The sequence below is a fragment of the Stenella coeruleoalba genome (assembly GCF_951394435.1).
Source record: "Stenella coeruleoalba genome assembly, chromosome: 3".
NCBI classification, from domain to species: Eukaryota; Metazoa; Chordata; class Mammalia; order Artiodactyla; family Delphinidae; genus Stenella; species Stenella coeruleoalba.
The window spans coordinates 72313570-72329837 of record NC_137148.1 but is presented as its reverse complement, the minus strand read 5'-3'; the positions used below and the strand labels follow the sequence as shown (position 1 = coordinate 72329837).

At 36.2% G+C, this 16268-nt stretch overlaps 1 protein-coding gene across 14 annotated transcripts in view; it reads right to left on the bottom strand.

Annotated features, from left to right (window-relative positions):
- ADGRV1 (adhesion G protein-coupled receptor V1) overlaps positions 1–16268 on the bottom strand; it is a 565462-nt gene that overhangs the window by 415078 nt on the left and 134116 nt on the right. For all 14 annotated transcript variants that reach the window (XR_013827796.1, XR_013827797.1, XM_079918356.1 and 11 more), the window contains 5 exons: positions 14327–14536; positions 6098–6228; positions 4933–5032; positions 4113–4292; positions 3314–3477 (listed from right to left, as the gene is read on the bottom strand). Coding sequence is in view for 12 of the 14 variants with exons in the window: in XM_079918356.1 (XP_079774482.1) it covers positions 3314–3477; positions 4113–4292; positions 4933–5032; positions 6098–6228; positions 14327–14536 (785 nt within the window). In the remaining 2 variants the exon portion in view is untranslated. The remainder of the gene's footprint in view (positions 1–3313; positions 3478–4112; positions 4293–4932; positions 5033–6097; positions 6229–14326; positions 14537–16268) is intronic.

Sequence of the window (16268 nt, the reverse complement as noted above, 5' to 3'; positions counted from 1 at the left end):
AGCAATAAAAGCAAAAATAAACAAGTGGGACTATATCAAACTGAAAAGCTTCTGCACAGCAAAAGAAAACATCAACAAAAGAAAAGGCGACCTACGGAATGCGAGAAAATATCTGCAAATCATACATATCCAAAATTCATCTAAAAAAGTCATACAACTCAATAGCAAAACAACAAATAATCTGATTTAAAATGGAAGAGGGACAGAATAGAAATTTTTCCAAGGAGGAAATACAAACGGCCGACCTGTACATTAAAAGGTGCTCAACATCACTAATTCTCATAGAAATGCAAGTCAAAACCACAATGAGACCTCGCCTTACGTTTATTAGAATGGCTATTATCAAAAAGACAAGAGGTAAGTGTTGGTGAGAATGTGGAAAAAGAAGAACCCTTCACACTGTTGGTGGGAATGTAAATTGGTGCAGTCACTGTGCAAAACAATATGAAGGTTCCTCAGAAACTTAAAAATAGAACTACCAGCAATCCCACACCTGGGTATTTATCCAAAGGGAATGAAAACACAATAGTGAAGCGGTATCTGCACTCCCATGTTCACTGCAGCATTATTCACGGCAGCAAAGTTATGGAAACAACCCAAGTGTCCATCAACAGATGAATGGATAAGATGTGGTATATATATAAAATGGAATATTATTCAGCCACAAGAAAGAAGGAAATCCTTCCATTTTTAACAACACGGATGGACCCTGAGGGCATCATGCTAAGCAAAATAAGCCAGACAGAGGAAGACATACTGCATGGCGTGGAATCTAAAATAAGTCATATGCGTAAAAACAGAGCGCAGAAAACTGGTTGCCAGTGGCTGGGCTGGGGTTGCAGGGGGAATAGGGAGGGATTGGTAAAAGAGTACAAACTCAGCTATAAGATGAGTAAGGCCTAAGGATCTAAGGTAAAACATGGTGACTATAGTTGACAACACTGTACTGTACAATTTAAATTTGCTGGGACAACAGAACTTAAATGTTCTCACACACAAAAAAAGATAAATACATGAGGTGACGGATGTGTTAATTAACTAGATGTGGGGAATTCTTTCACAATGTAAACATATATCAAATCAACAGAATATACACTTCAAATATCTTGTAATTTTATATATTTTTTAGATTCTGCATAAGTTTACCATACAGTGCTGGTTAATTATACTTCAGTAAAGCTGAAATTTTTAAAGAAACATAAAATTATTAAACTTACACCTGGTTGTATAGGTTATTAGGTTGAACCACATGAAACTGCTAATATTATACCATTTTTTACCTGGACTAATATAATATGTAAACCAATTATATAAATATACAAACTTAGTATACCTTAAATATAATAAGAGCTGAATATTTTTAATTACCTTTTTAATTATCTTAAAAAAATGATTCTAATCCAATGATTAGAATGAGGAATAGAATAATACTATGGAAAAAATATAGGCTTTGCAGTCAAAGAGAACTAGTACCAAATTTCTGTAATTTTAGGTGAGTTACTTAAATTTTAAGGCCTCAATTCTGGCATCTTTATAATGAGGGAAGTAACTGCTACTTTGGGGATTTTAATAATGATTAAAAATAATGTGTATGGAGTACCTGGCCTAGAGAGAGTCCCTACAAAGTGACAGATATTTGTGATGGTTAATTTTAATACAATATTACTATTAATCACTAATAAGGCAGCTGCTCAAAACATGAGGACGAGCAAAACCCACATCAGTAGTAACCAGACAGCCAACAATATTGTGACATAGAAACCCAATGTATATATATGAATATATAATATTAGTACATACACCTCTCTCTTCATTGTATTTAATGGAGATGTGTTGGCATGTGAAAAAATAAGAAAATGAAGGTCACAGTTTCTATCTTCTGTAAAACAGGGACAAATGTGAGTTACAGAATCAGCGATGTAAAAGGGACTGTCCCCAGCCTACCCGCACTGTTCCCCACCTCCATGCAACAACTCTCCCCTATCATGCCCCAGGCTGGCTTATTTCTGTAAATACAGGCTTACAGTCTCTTAATCTTGTGCTACTCTGAGAACAGAAACGACTGCAAAAACCTGGGGAGAAAAAAGGAAACTTTGAAACCGTGTGTTCATAAAACAAGACTGTAAACCAGACCTCTGAAGGTGGCTATATATTTTCTGCTTTAAAAACTGGTGGCGCAGTGGTTGAGAGTCCGCCTGCCGATGCAGGGGACAAGGGTTCGTGCCCCGGTCCGGGAAGATCCCACATGCCGCGGAGCAGCTGGGCCCATGAGCCATGGCTGCTGAGCCTGCGGGTCCGGAGCCTGTGCTCCGCAGCGGGAGAGGCCACACAGTGAGAGGCCCACGTACCGCAAAAAACAACAACAACAACAAAAAAAAACTAACGTATCTAAGGAATAATCCATTTATTTGTATTCAATTACATTAATAGATTATATATTTGGAAGAAGACTTACCTTAAAGTTTTATGGAAACTTGTGTTGTATGTCACGTACTGAAATAACATTACCCTTCATCTTACGGCTTTAGAGTTCTCATACTACCATATTAGGTCACAGTGCCACAGTAATCAACAAAATAAGAATTACTGATTTCAGATGGTAGATGGTTTACAGTACTTATAATTTTGTAAAAGTAAAAGGCCTCTGAGAAAATTAAAACTTGAAAAAATAGAACCCCAAAATACATAGTAACTGAAAATTATTTTTCTAAGGCAATATTCATTCTCTTTCTCCCTTCTCCTACCCCTCCACCCCACACACCATGTCCTACCCTCTCCATATGTACTATTTTCATAAACTTCTTGGAAATGAATTTAAGTAGTTGAAACACTAAGTCCCAAAACAACACAAGATTTCCCAACATGAAAAATCATTTAAAACACAATTTCAGTCAGAAATGACTACTTTAAGTTTGACCATAATCACATTTTATACCATCAGCCTCTAGTGAGTTTCTCACTATCTCTAATTTAACTGGTCCTAACAACTAAGTCGCTGACCTACATGGCTTTGCTGGTCCAATGAATCCTTTGGAGTAATCAAAATGCTCCTTTGGAATCTCTTAGGCCAATGACATCTTAAACAGGACTGCCCTAAGGAAATTTTCTTTATCACAAGTTGTTTCTGTGATAAAATACACAACAACAGACCAGCCTATCTAGACAAGAAAAGAATCCCCTGTGTAATTTAAAAAAAAAAAAAAAGTCACAAAAAGAAATAAGTTGATTTAAAGACACCAGAACATTTAATCAACTTCTACTTTTTATCTGGTTATTCGCGTTTAATACAGTAATAGTAAAATAAGCGTTTTACCTCAAGTATAGTAATGTTGATGGCTGCTGCTGTTGCCCCTTCTTCTAAAATCAGAAAGCCAATTACTGGGACAAAGTCAACATTTGGCTCAGCTAGGTTTCCTTCTGTTTGGTTCTTTAGACTCAACATTCCAGGAACTGTGGTATATGTGACATTAATGGCTCCTAATTGAATTGGATGGGAAGGGATTTTTAAATTATTTAAAATTAAAAAATAGTATCTCATTATGAACTTGTTGACTTTCCTAAAAGCACGTCAGTAGCTGTATTATTGGCCCCAATTCTTCACCCCTTCCTCTGTTCTTGGCCTTTACCATGTAATGGCTCAGTGATGTTGCACTGTGGGCAAGGCATCCCTGCCTACCTCTACTTTGAGTTTGACTGTGTGACTTATTTGGGCTACAAGGTAAAAGTGATGGTGCGCTAGTTCTGAGCCTAGACCTCATGGGGTCTGGCGTGTTTTTGCTTGCCTTCTTATGCCTCTACTGGTTCCAGGAGAAGAATGAGAGACACGTGGAATACAGCCACCCTAGCCAAGCCCAGACTCAGTGGACCCACGGCTGGTGCATTACCATATGCTGCTGAGAGTTTATGATTGTTTGTTGCACAGCATTCTGTGACACTAGATAAATTCGTTTAATCTTTCAAAAATAAAGAAGCTATAAAATCCTGTCCTGAATTAAGAAATATTAATTGTTTTCCTGTCCCTGATTTATTCTAGCAATGGCTTTCATCCACCCTAGTAGAATATTAAAAAAGCACCTGCCTGGAAACTCCATTCATTCTAGAGTAACACAAACCTAGAGATCCAAATTCTCTGTTGATGAAAAGCTGAATTGTCATGTTAGCCTCCTGTAGCAAAACAAATCTTGATGAAAGAGCAAAACTTAACACTCCATGTGGTTCATCACTGGCTTCTACGGTCAGAACAGCTGCATATCCTTGAGCGTCAAGCAGAGCAGTTCCTGCTGGTGGAACTCCTAAGAAAGTCAGGGACCACAAGAAATCTAACAGTGACTTGACCTTAACTTCTAAATACTTAAAATATAACCCCACTTTTTGAAACATATTAAAGTAACCAGAAAGTGGTTACTTTCACTCCTCTAACAGAAATCTTCAGTGTGAAAAACAGAAGTTACCTTTTAGTTTTTTTTTCTTCTTAGATAGAAAATTTTTTTTTTTTTTTTTTGGCTTGACCTATTATTGTCATTATGTGCTATACTGGTCATCTGAATTACAGAAATTGATTAGAAACTGAGGAAAATACCCAGATAACTTGCTCAAATTAGTAAATCTAATTTATCCATAAAACTGATCCAGAATCCAAATTGGTCAGCTTAGCATAAAATTAATTTCATTAAATTCTACCTTTGGAAATATATTTTACTCCATAGGAAATATTCAGCAAAATTTTTAGAGGTTTTAACTTGAATCCATAAAGATAAGTATTTTCATTCTGAGCTGATTCTTTTGGATCTAAATGTTATGGGGCAGACGATATTTAAATAACATTTTTAAAATCGCTATGCATCTAACTGTTAAATATAGAGACAGCAACTATTATTTTTTTCTGAAAAGAATAATACACCGGAAAAATAATTTAATTAAATTCTGCATTACCTTGTGTCCTGACATCATACAGAATGACCTGGTATACTTCTTTCTCCTCAGGAATATTGTCATCCAACAGATGCACAGATATTGTTTTATTCAATGACCCCTATGTCAAACAGAAAGAAATTCATCCCTCTACTGTCACTGAGCACAAACTAACTCCTGCTTTTACTGGCCTTATAAATTGTGCATCCAACTATATTTTCACTTAAACAAAGTGTTCTGTGGCTTAAAAAATAAATTAAATAAAAAACCACTGACTCATAAGAAAACAGGCTTAAAGTAGGTAGGGAACAACTGTGGAAGATTTTGAGTGCTGAGCTCATGAATATAGATCTTATCTAGTGAGCAATGTAGCCCTATTGAAAATTCCAGACAAAGCAATAAGTTGGAGAGATTTCTATGTGGTTAATGGGAAAAACTGGAGTATGGAAAAGAAGACCAGTGTTGTAGGGAAACCAGTTATTAGAAGTCAAATGTAGTCCTCAAGGCAGAAGGTTATAGGGGTTAGGCTTAATACTGAGGGAGTGAAAATGAAGAGAAAAAGAATGAAACAATTTACCAAACAGGAATTCATATCAAGTGAGCGTGGAGAAGAGAAGACGAAGAGAAACAATAAAGTAGTGCTAACTTTCTACCCAAGAACTGCTTTCTTATAGTTATTTTCCACCAATCATCTTCTTTCAAACTGTCAGCAAGAGCTTTTAAATGTAACCTCAAAAATACTGTGTGAACAGAAGATAAAAAGACATTTGTTTCTCAGGCTATATTTGCTGTTTCATAGCAGCGAAACATTTAAGTTCCAAGTGCATTGAAAGTTCCAAGACAGTGAGGGGTAAGAGAAGAGGGACAAGCAGTAATCATCTTCTTAATGACACAGTTGACACCAACAGTGGGAGGGCAAGAAAGCAACAAGAGGGCTTGTCTCAAATACAAAGTCAACTTTTTCTGTTTCCTTAAAGGAGATCTACCTAGTACATATGGAAAAACAAACCCCCTCCTTAAGTCTTAGAAATTCTTTGAGTAATGTTCTTCCTTTAGGTTTCTAAGGAAGCAGCTCCCTCATGGATCTCTATTCATCTTTGTATTACATAATCAGAGTTTTCCCATTTTCCTCACAAAACACAGTTACCTCCAGATATTGCAGTAAAGCTTTTCTTGGTGGTATTACCTCAGGAAAGAAGAGTTGTCCAGTAAAGTTAGCAAAATTGAGTTCTAGGTTTTGCCCAATAATTTTCCAGTTAACAGTAACATTTCCTCGACCAGGGGGTGTTCTCATCACATGGAATTGTAAAATTTCTCCTGCAGGTGAAATGTACAGATTGATGAATGTTTAGTGTAAAATGAGCTTAACATTTGAAGTCAACAAAACCCAAATCCCAAACATGCAACTACTACAGTACCTTTTCTAAGAATATTACAAAGCTGTTCTGTTTGCAATTTTCTAGAAGCTTTATACATGCTTATTGTTTATCAACACATTATTGTTTATTCCACTTCTAAATACTTCCATTTAGTAGAACTTCAGGAAGTTTAACATGTAAAAGTTACAAAAGCACATGCTAAAATGGAAAACACAAACTTTTATTCACTCCAAAACATGCACCAGAACATAAATGTTCTGTAAATTAAAGAAAATAATTAAGTCCTCGTGGTCAAAACTAGTAATAACACAAGTAAATTCTTCCTTCACTTCCCAAAAGGACAAAAATTCCTTACACTGGTATGCAATGTGATTTTACATAATGCATGCATAAAAATGCTTGCAAATACCTGAAAATCACATTTCTTGAAATTGTAACTTACATATACCATCAATGATTTTGTTTTATAGAAAGAAATACAAAGGAAAGGTGTCAAATCTGTATATCAACCTCTGTAACTTCACCAAAGTTACAGCTATCCTTCCTGGATAAAAGAGGCATTTTAGATACTTTCCATTCCTGGCTTTTATCCTCATGTAATATTTTGTAAAATTGAAGAAAATCATAAAAGTCATTTCTTCTAAATTGCTGGAATTGAAAAGTAACTCCTAGGGAGTACTGGTGATGGCCATGTGTCTTGCTGAAAATATGCTGAATTCAAAAATTTTATGATGATGAACAGAAGTGGAGGTACATTAATGAACTATATTACTAAAAACTAATAATTGTTAAAAGATAAATGAATTCATGTTTAAAAGGCTTTAAAGAACACATCCTTATAGCATAGACGTATAGTTGAAATCCATGCATGTTCATTAAAAATATCACTTTTACTTAGTTATCCAAATAAATACACACTTCTGACACTTTTAAATGAGAGTAGCAATAACACAGTAAAATATAAACACCCTTTCCAAATACGTTTTAACTACCACAGTTTTTTAAATGTTTTAAATAATAAAATTAAATAATTATTTCTAATAGAAAGGTTTCTTAAAATATCATAAATTCATTAATTTAGAGATTATCTTATTTCAATTACTAAAAAACAAAATAAAATTTTCATACTAAATTTAAGCATACATAACTTTAATACATTTATTACATAAATTATTTTGGGACAGCAGAAAATATAAGAAAGCAAAAACAGACTTCTAAATAAAATTTCCTAAAACAGTTCAATGTTTAATGTATACATTTTAAAATATTTCAGTACAAAAAAAAATTTTTAATTGCTATCACAATAGCAGACTATGACTTGGATGTTTTTATTGAAACATAAAGGAAATGTTATTAGAAATAAGAGTGTCCGAAGATAGGATATAACTGAAAGAATGGGTACAATCAGCCATAATTGCCATGCCATTTAAAATTTTTATACTTATATAACTCATATGAATAAAACACAGGCACTACAATGAAACGCTGGAGTCTCTCTATTGTATACCAGGCAGAATTTCTCAAGGGTTTATTACTGAATGGCAGAGAGAGAACCTTGGAGTTATTAAGCTCTTTCGCCTACAGTGTTGTCTGGTGACCCAAATAAAAAGGTATAGAGTCATGGTTTTCAATTTTTTTTTAAATCACAAAACCCAGTAATATTTCAAAATGAAAATTATAGAAGTTTGAACAAGTGCTAAAAATGCAGTGGGAATACAAGTGGCAAAAAAAAAAAATGTAGGTCAATGAAAATCCATATTGAAGGGGAACCTGTAAATATCATAATAAAAATAATTATGGTTGTAAGATGGTACATAGAGATTTGGGAATAAATACACCATTAAAGGCAAAACTAAAAATGAAATGCTAAGGAGAGAAAAAAGTAAAATCCTCCTACAAACTTATTACATGTAAAAACGCTCAGTCTAGGGCTTCCCTGGTGGCGCAGTGGTTGAGAGTCTGCCTACCAATGCAGGGGACACGGGTTCGAGCCCTGGTCTGGGAGGATCCCACATGCCGCAGAGCAACTGGGCCCGTGAGCCACAACTACTGAGCCTGCGCATCTGGAGCCTGCGCTCCACAACAAGAGAGACTGCGATAGTGAGAGGCCCCCACACCGTGATGAAGAGTGGCCCCCCGGGCTTCCCTGGTGGCGCAGTGGTTGAGAGTCCGCCTGCCGATGCAGGAGACACAGGTTCGTGCCCCAGTCCGGGAAGATCCCACATGCAGCGGAGCAACTAGGCCCGTGACCCATGGCCGCTGAGCCTGCACGTCCGGAGCCTATGCTCCGCAACGGGAGAGGCCACAACAGTGAGAGGCCCGCGTACCGCCAAAAAAAAAAACAACAACAAAGAGTGGTCCCTGCTTGCCACAACTAGAGAAAGCCCTCGCACAGAAACGAAGACCCAACACAGCCATAAATAAATAAATAAATAAATAAATTTTAAAATGCTCAGTCTAATACCACTTAATATCACCTTTGAAAATTTAATGTTACCATGCAAGAATTTAACTTGCAAGAAAATATTACAAGAAACACAATTTGAAGCACAACACACACACAAATAAAAGGTAAACCAAGTATTCCTTAAACACATAATTTCATGAGCCTATTAAAAATCACGTCCACAGCATAAATAGTGTGAAGATTTTCCTAAGAATCAAAATAGAGGTATTAACTGCCTCTTTAAGGCAGACTGCCAAGAATCAGGTCCATTTAAAATGCCTTCTAGGGACTTCCCTGGTGGTGCAGTGGTTAAGAATCCACCTGCCAATGCAGGGGACAAGGGTTCGACCCCTAGTCCAGGAAGATCCCACATGCCATGGAGCAACTAAGCCCGTGTGTCACAACTACTGAGCCTGCGCTCTAGAGCCCGCGAGCCACAACTACTGAAGCCCACGCACCTAGAGCCCGTGCTCTGCAACAAGAGAAGCCACCGCAGTGAGAAACCCACACACCATAACAAAGAGTAGCCCCCGCTCACCGCAACTAGAGAAAACCTGCACTCAGCAACGAAGACCCAACACAGCCAAAGATAAATAAAAAAATAAATGTATTTATTTATTTTTTTTTAAAAAAAAGCCTTCTAGGAAGAATTACCAGAAAGCTACCTTCTACCTAGAGGAGAAGTCAAAGAACATAGGAAAAGGAAAAAATTAGAAACAAGTGCTCAGTCTTCTAAATACGAGGGAAGGACAGAAGATAGGTCCTAAAGAAGGAAGGTAAAATTTTCAGATAGCCAATATTTTACCACACTGCCTTCTAGTTTTTGCCCAGAATGAAGACCTAGAGAGGGCCCTCCCCCACTAAAGAGTCTAATTCCTGTAAGATCATCTTGATATGAAATCTAGAGTCCACCAAAAAATCGGTGATACATTTTAACTTTAAGCAGAAGATCTAAGACCAAAAACAAAAAGGATTTCCCTGGCAGTCCAGTGGTTAAGACTTCACACTTCCACTGCAGGGGGCATGGGTTCGATCCCTGGTCTGAGAACTAAGATCCTACATGCCACGTGGCGTGGCCATAAAAGACCAAAAAAGAGGAAGATCTATCATATGGGTTCTAGACCTAACCTAACACAAATAATATGAATATAAAATTAATTTTAATAACCCAGAGTATTTCGTGTATTTCTTCCTAAAACAAATCAGGATTGTTTTTACAAAGATAAACGTCAACTACAATGTGTACAAAAATAATGGAAAACTAAAATACAGGAAATATATTTTAATAGATTCATGTATATGTGGTATACAGGAACCATCCAAACTGATTGTGCTCTACAATTAATAGAAAATGACTTAAAACAATTACAGGGATAATATGAAACACAAACTGTCAATAAGAAAAATAGTTGAGTGTTTCTAATACAGCAGTTCGATATATATTTTTAAAGAATCACATCTCTTGTTCAAATCTTTACCTAGAAAAAATACATGCTGTCTCTGAGAAAAGGAGAAATTTTAAATCCATTGACATGACATAATGATTATGATGCTGCAGAGATGTGTGAAGTGAAACGTTTAACACAGATTTATAAAGAGCACGTTTATACATACTTTGCAACCACAGTAAAAATCTATTGTCCTATATTTCTAAAGTCTGCCCATTACATTTGAAAGAAAGTAATATTTAACACTGGGCATCTGTCCAATTGCTTTAGGACAAAAATGTAGAAATAGGAGTCTACAGAATTCAAAACACTGTTAAACACTAAGGCAATTCCTCCCCATGAAATGAAAATGTATTCTAGAGCCAGAAATTCAGCATTGTCCACATTTTAAATCTAATCACATAAATGAAACTCCAACACTAAGTCAAAAGCAATGTTAACACTGTCAAAAGCCTACATGGCATGATTTCTTTACCCCATTTCTTTAGCAGTTATCTTTGAAGAAACACCATGAAGTTTTCATTTTTGTAAACATCTGCTTGATATACATTTCTCTATGCAATTTTGCAGTAATACAAAGAATACATGCACAAAATACTGAATTCTTGAGGTTAGACATAATGTTTTTGAAAAAAGAAAATTAATTTAGACTCTAGGAAAAGGTTTAGGAGAAAAGGGAAAGAAAAGTAAATTTAAAAAAATAGAAATTCCTACCAATTTTTATTTAGAAAATGTAAAAATTCTAGGGAGTACTGATTAATGAAAGCAATTCATTGTTCTATTTCCTGTACCAAACTCATGCTCATAGATTGATATGATGAAGCAGATAGGATATGCTTTTGATATGATAAACCAATAACACGTTTGGACCACGTGTTTTAATGACTAATCATTTTTTCTCTTTGCATCCCCTGCAGATATTTAGCTGTTGGAGACTAAAGAGACCACAATCTGGTTTTCAGGTGTTAAGTTCGTTCCAGTGAAAGAGAACACAGGTGCCAAGACCCTGCGGTCTCCCCAAGATGACTTGGTGCTCAGCACAAGAGCCTGGGTTTCTTCAGAGCCTCCAACCCACCACCACTGTCACCACCCAGACTTCCATAGGACGCATGTAAATGACACTAGCTCCTTTACGGTTAAAATGCCCTTCAAGTGATCCTGGACATCCAAATACTTTTGTATTCTTAAAAAAAAAAAAAAATCCCATCATATTGCTGAAAATCACATACCTAGTCCAGCTCTGTGTCCTCCCTTAAATCTAATCCTTTCTGGTCCCTGAACTTATTTATACCCACCCCCATGCCACTAACACTTTTCTTCTCTTCTACATTGCCTTCTTCTCTATATTTCTTCAACAAAACAAAGCAAGTCCAAAATACTCTACGCTTTAATCTGGTTTCACCAATTTTTCTCCTTTCCTTGCTCACAGAGCCAACAAACAGAATATCCCCTAAGGCAGTGCTTCTCACCCTAATGCAGTGAAGGATGGGATTTGGTTTTGTTTTAATACTTTTTTTAAATTTTCTTTTATCTGACAATATCTTTATTTCACTTTCATTCTTGACAAATGTTTTCACTAGTATAGAATTCTGGGTTGCCTTTATTCTGCTTTGAGCACTTTTTTTTTTTTTTTTGCCTGCACTGGGTCTTTGTTGCTGCACACGGGCTTTCTCTAATTGCAGTGAGCGGGGACTACTCTTTGTTGCGGTGTGTGTCATTGCGGTGGCTTCTCTTGTTGCGGAGCACTGGCTCTAGGCACATGGGCTTCTGTAGTTGTAGCACGTGAGCTCAGTAGTTGCAGTGTACGGGCTCTAGAGCGCACGGGCTTAGCTGCCCCGCAGCATGTGGATCTTCCCAGACCAGGGGTCGAACCTGTGTCCCCTGCATTGGCAGGTGGATTCTTAACCATTGGACCACCAGGGAAGTCCCAGACAAGGGGTTTTTGTCTGTTTTTTGTTTTGTTTTGTTTTCCTTGATCTATCATAAACTGACATTTTTGTAAAACACAATAAAATAAATGACTAGATAAGTTAAATGGCAAAAAGAACACACATACAAAATGTAAGCCCATAGATATCACTTTTGGATATCACAGCAAAATGAAATCGTTATAAAAGTCTCTAGAAAAGATTCTTTCAATTTTCAAACTTATCTTGTCACAAACAAAAAGCAAACACTTTGTGTGCAGATGTTAGCTTGAGGACCGTACTTTGAGGAGCACTGCCCCCAAGGCTTCTACAGTCCTGTCTTTTGTTATCCTTAGTTATTTGCTTTCCATGCCAAGTTTTCCTTTACAATTCCTCTGCAGTTACTACTGTTCCCTCTAGCCCATTTGGGAATCTAATCTCACTTGTTGCCCATGTAGTACGAGACACGCTGGTTTCTTTCTTCTGATAACTAATGAAAACACATTCTTATTTTGGTCTCTTCCCACCTCTCTGGCAGAGCCTTCTTTCCCCTTTCCCGTTTGCCTGTCCCAGCACCTTACCCTGGTGCCCCACATAGCTCCATCCTTGACAACTTGCTTTTCTCCCTCTACCAACTAAGATCTTAATTTTAGATCTTTAATTTTCCTGATTTCAACGATTATCTCTAAAAATCCAATTTCCACCCCTAGCTTAAGATAGAGTCAGATTCTCTCACCAAATTTCCTCCTCTCACATGGACACTGTTACTCAAATTCATTATTCTTCCAACTCAAATCCTGAAATATTTACCCGACGTTCCTGCATTGTCAGGTTCTGCAGTAGATGTAAGTTCAAGTAAAACAAGTTTCTTCTCACAAGGTGCCCTATAGCGTAAGCTCTGGATTCAGACAACACTAGGTTTAAGCCCCACCATGAATAACTATGTGCTGGGTAATCTCTCTAACATTCAGTTCCCTTGTGTGAAAAACTGGTGTATATCGTCATACCCACTTCATAGCCTTGTTAAAATTAAGTGAAACGATGGATGTAAAATGTCTGGCATGCAGAAAACACTCAATAAGTGTTATTGTTGTTGTCATTATTATTGAGATTAACTTATCTTCCAGTGACTTTTTACTTGTATTATACTACAAATAATTTTTCGAGAGTTGATGATCTGTCTGTAGATTGACTTATAGCAATTTGTTAGTCACTTTTACTCACTATTGCTATGACAACATGAGATTTTTAAACTGTTAATAAAAGGAAAAAGTATTGGAAAATGGCTCAGATATTTGCATTAAGTTAAATAAACTTGCAAGTTGGGAGTACAGTAAGGTAAAAGGTGATGCACACTAAAATGCATTCAGTTTCCAGCACAGTCACTAACTAGCTATATGATTCTGTCCAGTCACTTAATCTCTCTGTCTCAGTTTTCTCATCCATAAAGTCGAAGTCCAAATGCATGATCTATATCCTTTTCATTTCTTAACTCTTTTAGGTACAATTATTTTTTAATTTTAAACACAAATTATAGTGAAACAGACTATAAATACCAATTTTATCTCAAACAGACTTATTCAAAGACAAAAACACTGCTATAATGGTTTAAACAAAAAGTAGCCTATAAATGTAAACCCTATAGATGATGTAAAATATTAAGATTCATGGAAATTACTGTTTTTTTACGGGAAAAGAGGACATTGTATAATTTTTTTCTAGTTTGGCACTTTGCTCATAAAATATACAAACCTATAAAATCCAAGCTAAAATATTCACTGATCAGAAACTGCTATTTTTTTTTTGAACAGAGAGCCAATATTTCACCATTTAACATCAACAGCTACCACTGAGCACATATACACTATGTGCCCAGAACTATGCTAAGCACTTTACATTTATCCACTTAATCCTCACACAGAAACCTACGAAGGAAGTAGTATTTCCCTTCATTTAACAGATGAGAAAGCTGAGCATCCTAGGTTTGACCAATTTCATCAAAATCACACTAGTGGGGAGTGGCAAGCTAGAACACAAGACCAATCTGCGAGGCTCCTAAATCTAGTTAAACAGTTCCCTATACAGCCCTCTCCCAAATAAGCTCCCTGTACATTAACACACCCAGCTGTACAAAATAATGGAAGAATTTTTAAAATGGGAAACTTTAAAAAACTAGACAAAAAATGACATCCATGGAAAAGAGAATGAATGTGCTCAACAAAGAAAGGAACCCACCTTCATGACCTATGACAGATCTGGAAGCAGTCTGAAAGCTAACAACTCCTGCCACATTGTCATTGGCCAAAATGTTCACTCTGACGGTGTCGGAACTGGGCAAAATCCTACTTCCGCCTTCGGTGTACACCAAGCTGACTATGATGCTTTCATCATCCTCTGGCTCAGAGTCATCCAAAATGGTTAAAATGGCTATCTTTTTGGTTTCACCTATAAAGAATTAATGGAATAAAACCTAAGTAAGAAAATCATCAATAGAGAATTCACAAAGGTCCAAGATAACTTCTTTCAAAGAAAAAAGTTAAGTAAAAATACATGAGTGAATTATAACAGTTCAATACCATGAGTAATATTAGTGCCACTATAAGCAAATGTTGTATGTAAGTATGTATACCCTTTCACCTATAAAACACTGTAAAAATTTCATTAATATGGGCAGATTGTGGAAAAGGACATTTTGAATTATGCAAAGTTAAAGGGTAGAATTATTTCAAGGAATCATGGTTTTACTTCCTGGTCTTTAGCCTAGAACCATGACCTAGCTAGGGGAAGAGGTTCTGAAGCATCTACTGTTTAGAAACTGATCCCTCTAGAAAGTGGGCTCTCATTCTCATTTTGACGTTACCATGAATGGTTTTCAGGTAATCAAGCCAAAACTTCCCTGAAAGACCAGGAACACTTAGGGAATAGTGGTCAAAATGGTAAACAGAAAAGGACGGTAAATTCTGAGCAAGAGAACCCACGTAAATGGGATAAGTCTTCAGGGAGCCAGATGAGATGACAACATCAAATACTAGTCTCCAGGATTCGGGCAATAAGGGAAGGAGGCAGAAAAGGAATTCAAAGGGACACATAACAGCAACAAGGGCCAAGCAATCTACTTTGCAATTAGGACACATAACAGCAACAAGGGCCAAGCAATCTACTTTGCAATTAGGACCCCACTAGTAGATAGGGCATCACTGAAAACCCCCAAACCCAACACTGCTTCTGCTGTTCACCTACAGTGTTCCCCATCTAATTCTTTGCCACTTTCTGGAAAGATGTTGAAAGGGTGAGAAAAGGCAGGAGAAAGGAGAAAATGGATGTGAATGCATGTTCTCTCTCGCGCGACCCTGGTATATTTTATCAATTCAGTGTCAAGACTGCCTCAAGAGAGTGTATGTTATCTGAGAATCTAGGTTAACTATAAAATATAGTCCATTTCGTGTGATTCTAAAGTTACAATTCAAGGTAATACTAATTTGTATAATGCCACTACTTTATATGATAGCTTCTTTATTGTTACCAAAGCCATTAAAAAAACCTAACTTTAAATTTTCATCTCCACTCCCTCCTCAAAGTTCAATATTTCCTTTGAAATAGGGAGAAATGTTACCAGTTACTAACCTGTGCACACACACAAACCCATATATCAAGCATATCATTATTCTATCGTTCCCAAAATCATTTACTAGGAAACAATCATTTTGAGAAGTTTTATACTATTTTAAAAATTTACTCTAAAATATAATGCTTATTAGATGTTTCAAAAAGTATATAATCTATATGTATCATGACCCCTGACTACTGTTTCCAAAAAAGTATATGCATTAAAATTAAATGATAAAAGATGCAATGAATGAATGCTCTAAGATATGCAATTGTGAGTAACATTTACTTCCTTCATTTTGTTGTATAACCTGAAGTTTTCATGAATAAATATTACTTTTCAATCAGAAAAACACTATGTTAAAAAACTATATGGAATTTATAATTGCCTAAATCAGGATTTAAATAATGATCTCAGTAAAGATATCGTTCTTCTACCCAAAGAAAACTATTTTAAATATATGAACTTTTGAAATTTTCAAATATAAATGATTCAACCAACCCTGGAAAAGAATCAGTGAATCTGACCCTAATTCTAATTATCGTCCAAGTTCTCTGTAATTTCATTGTT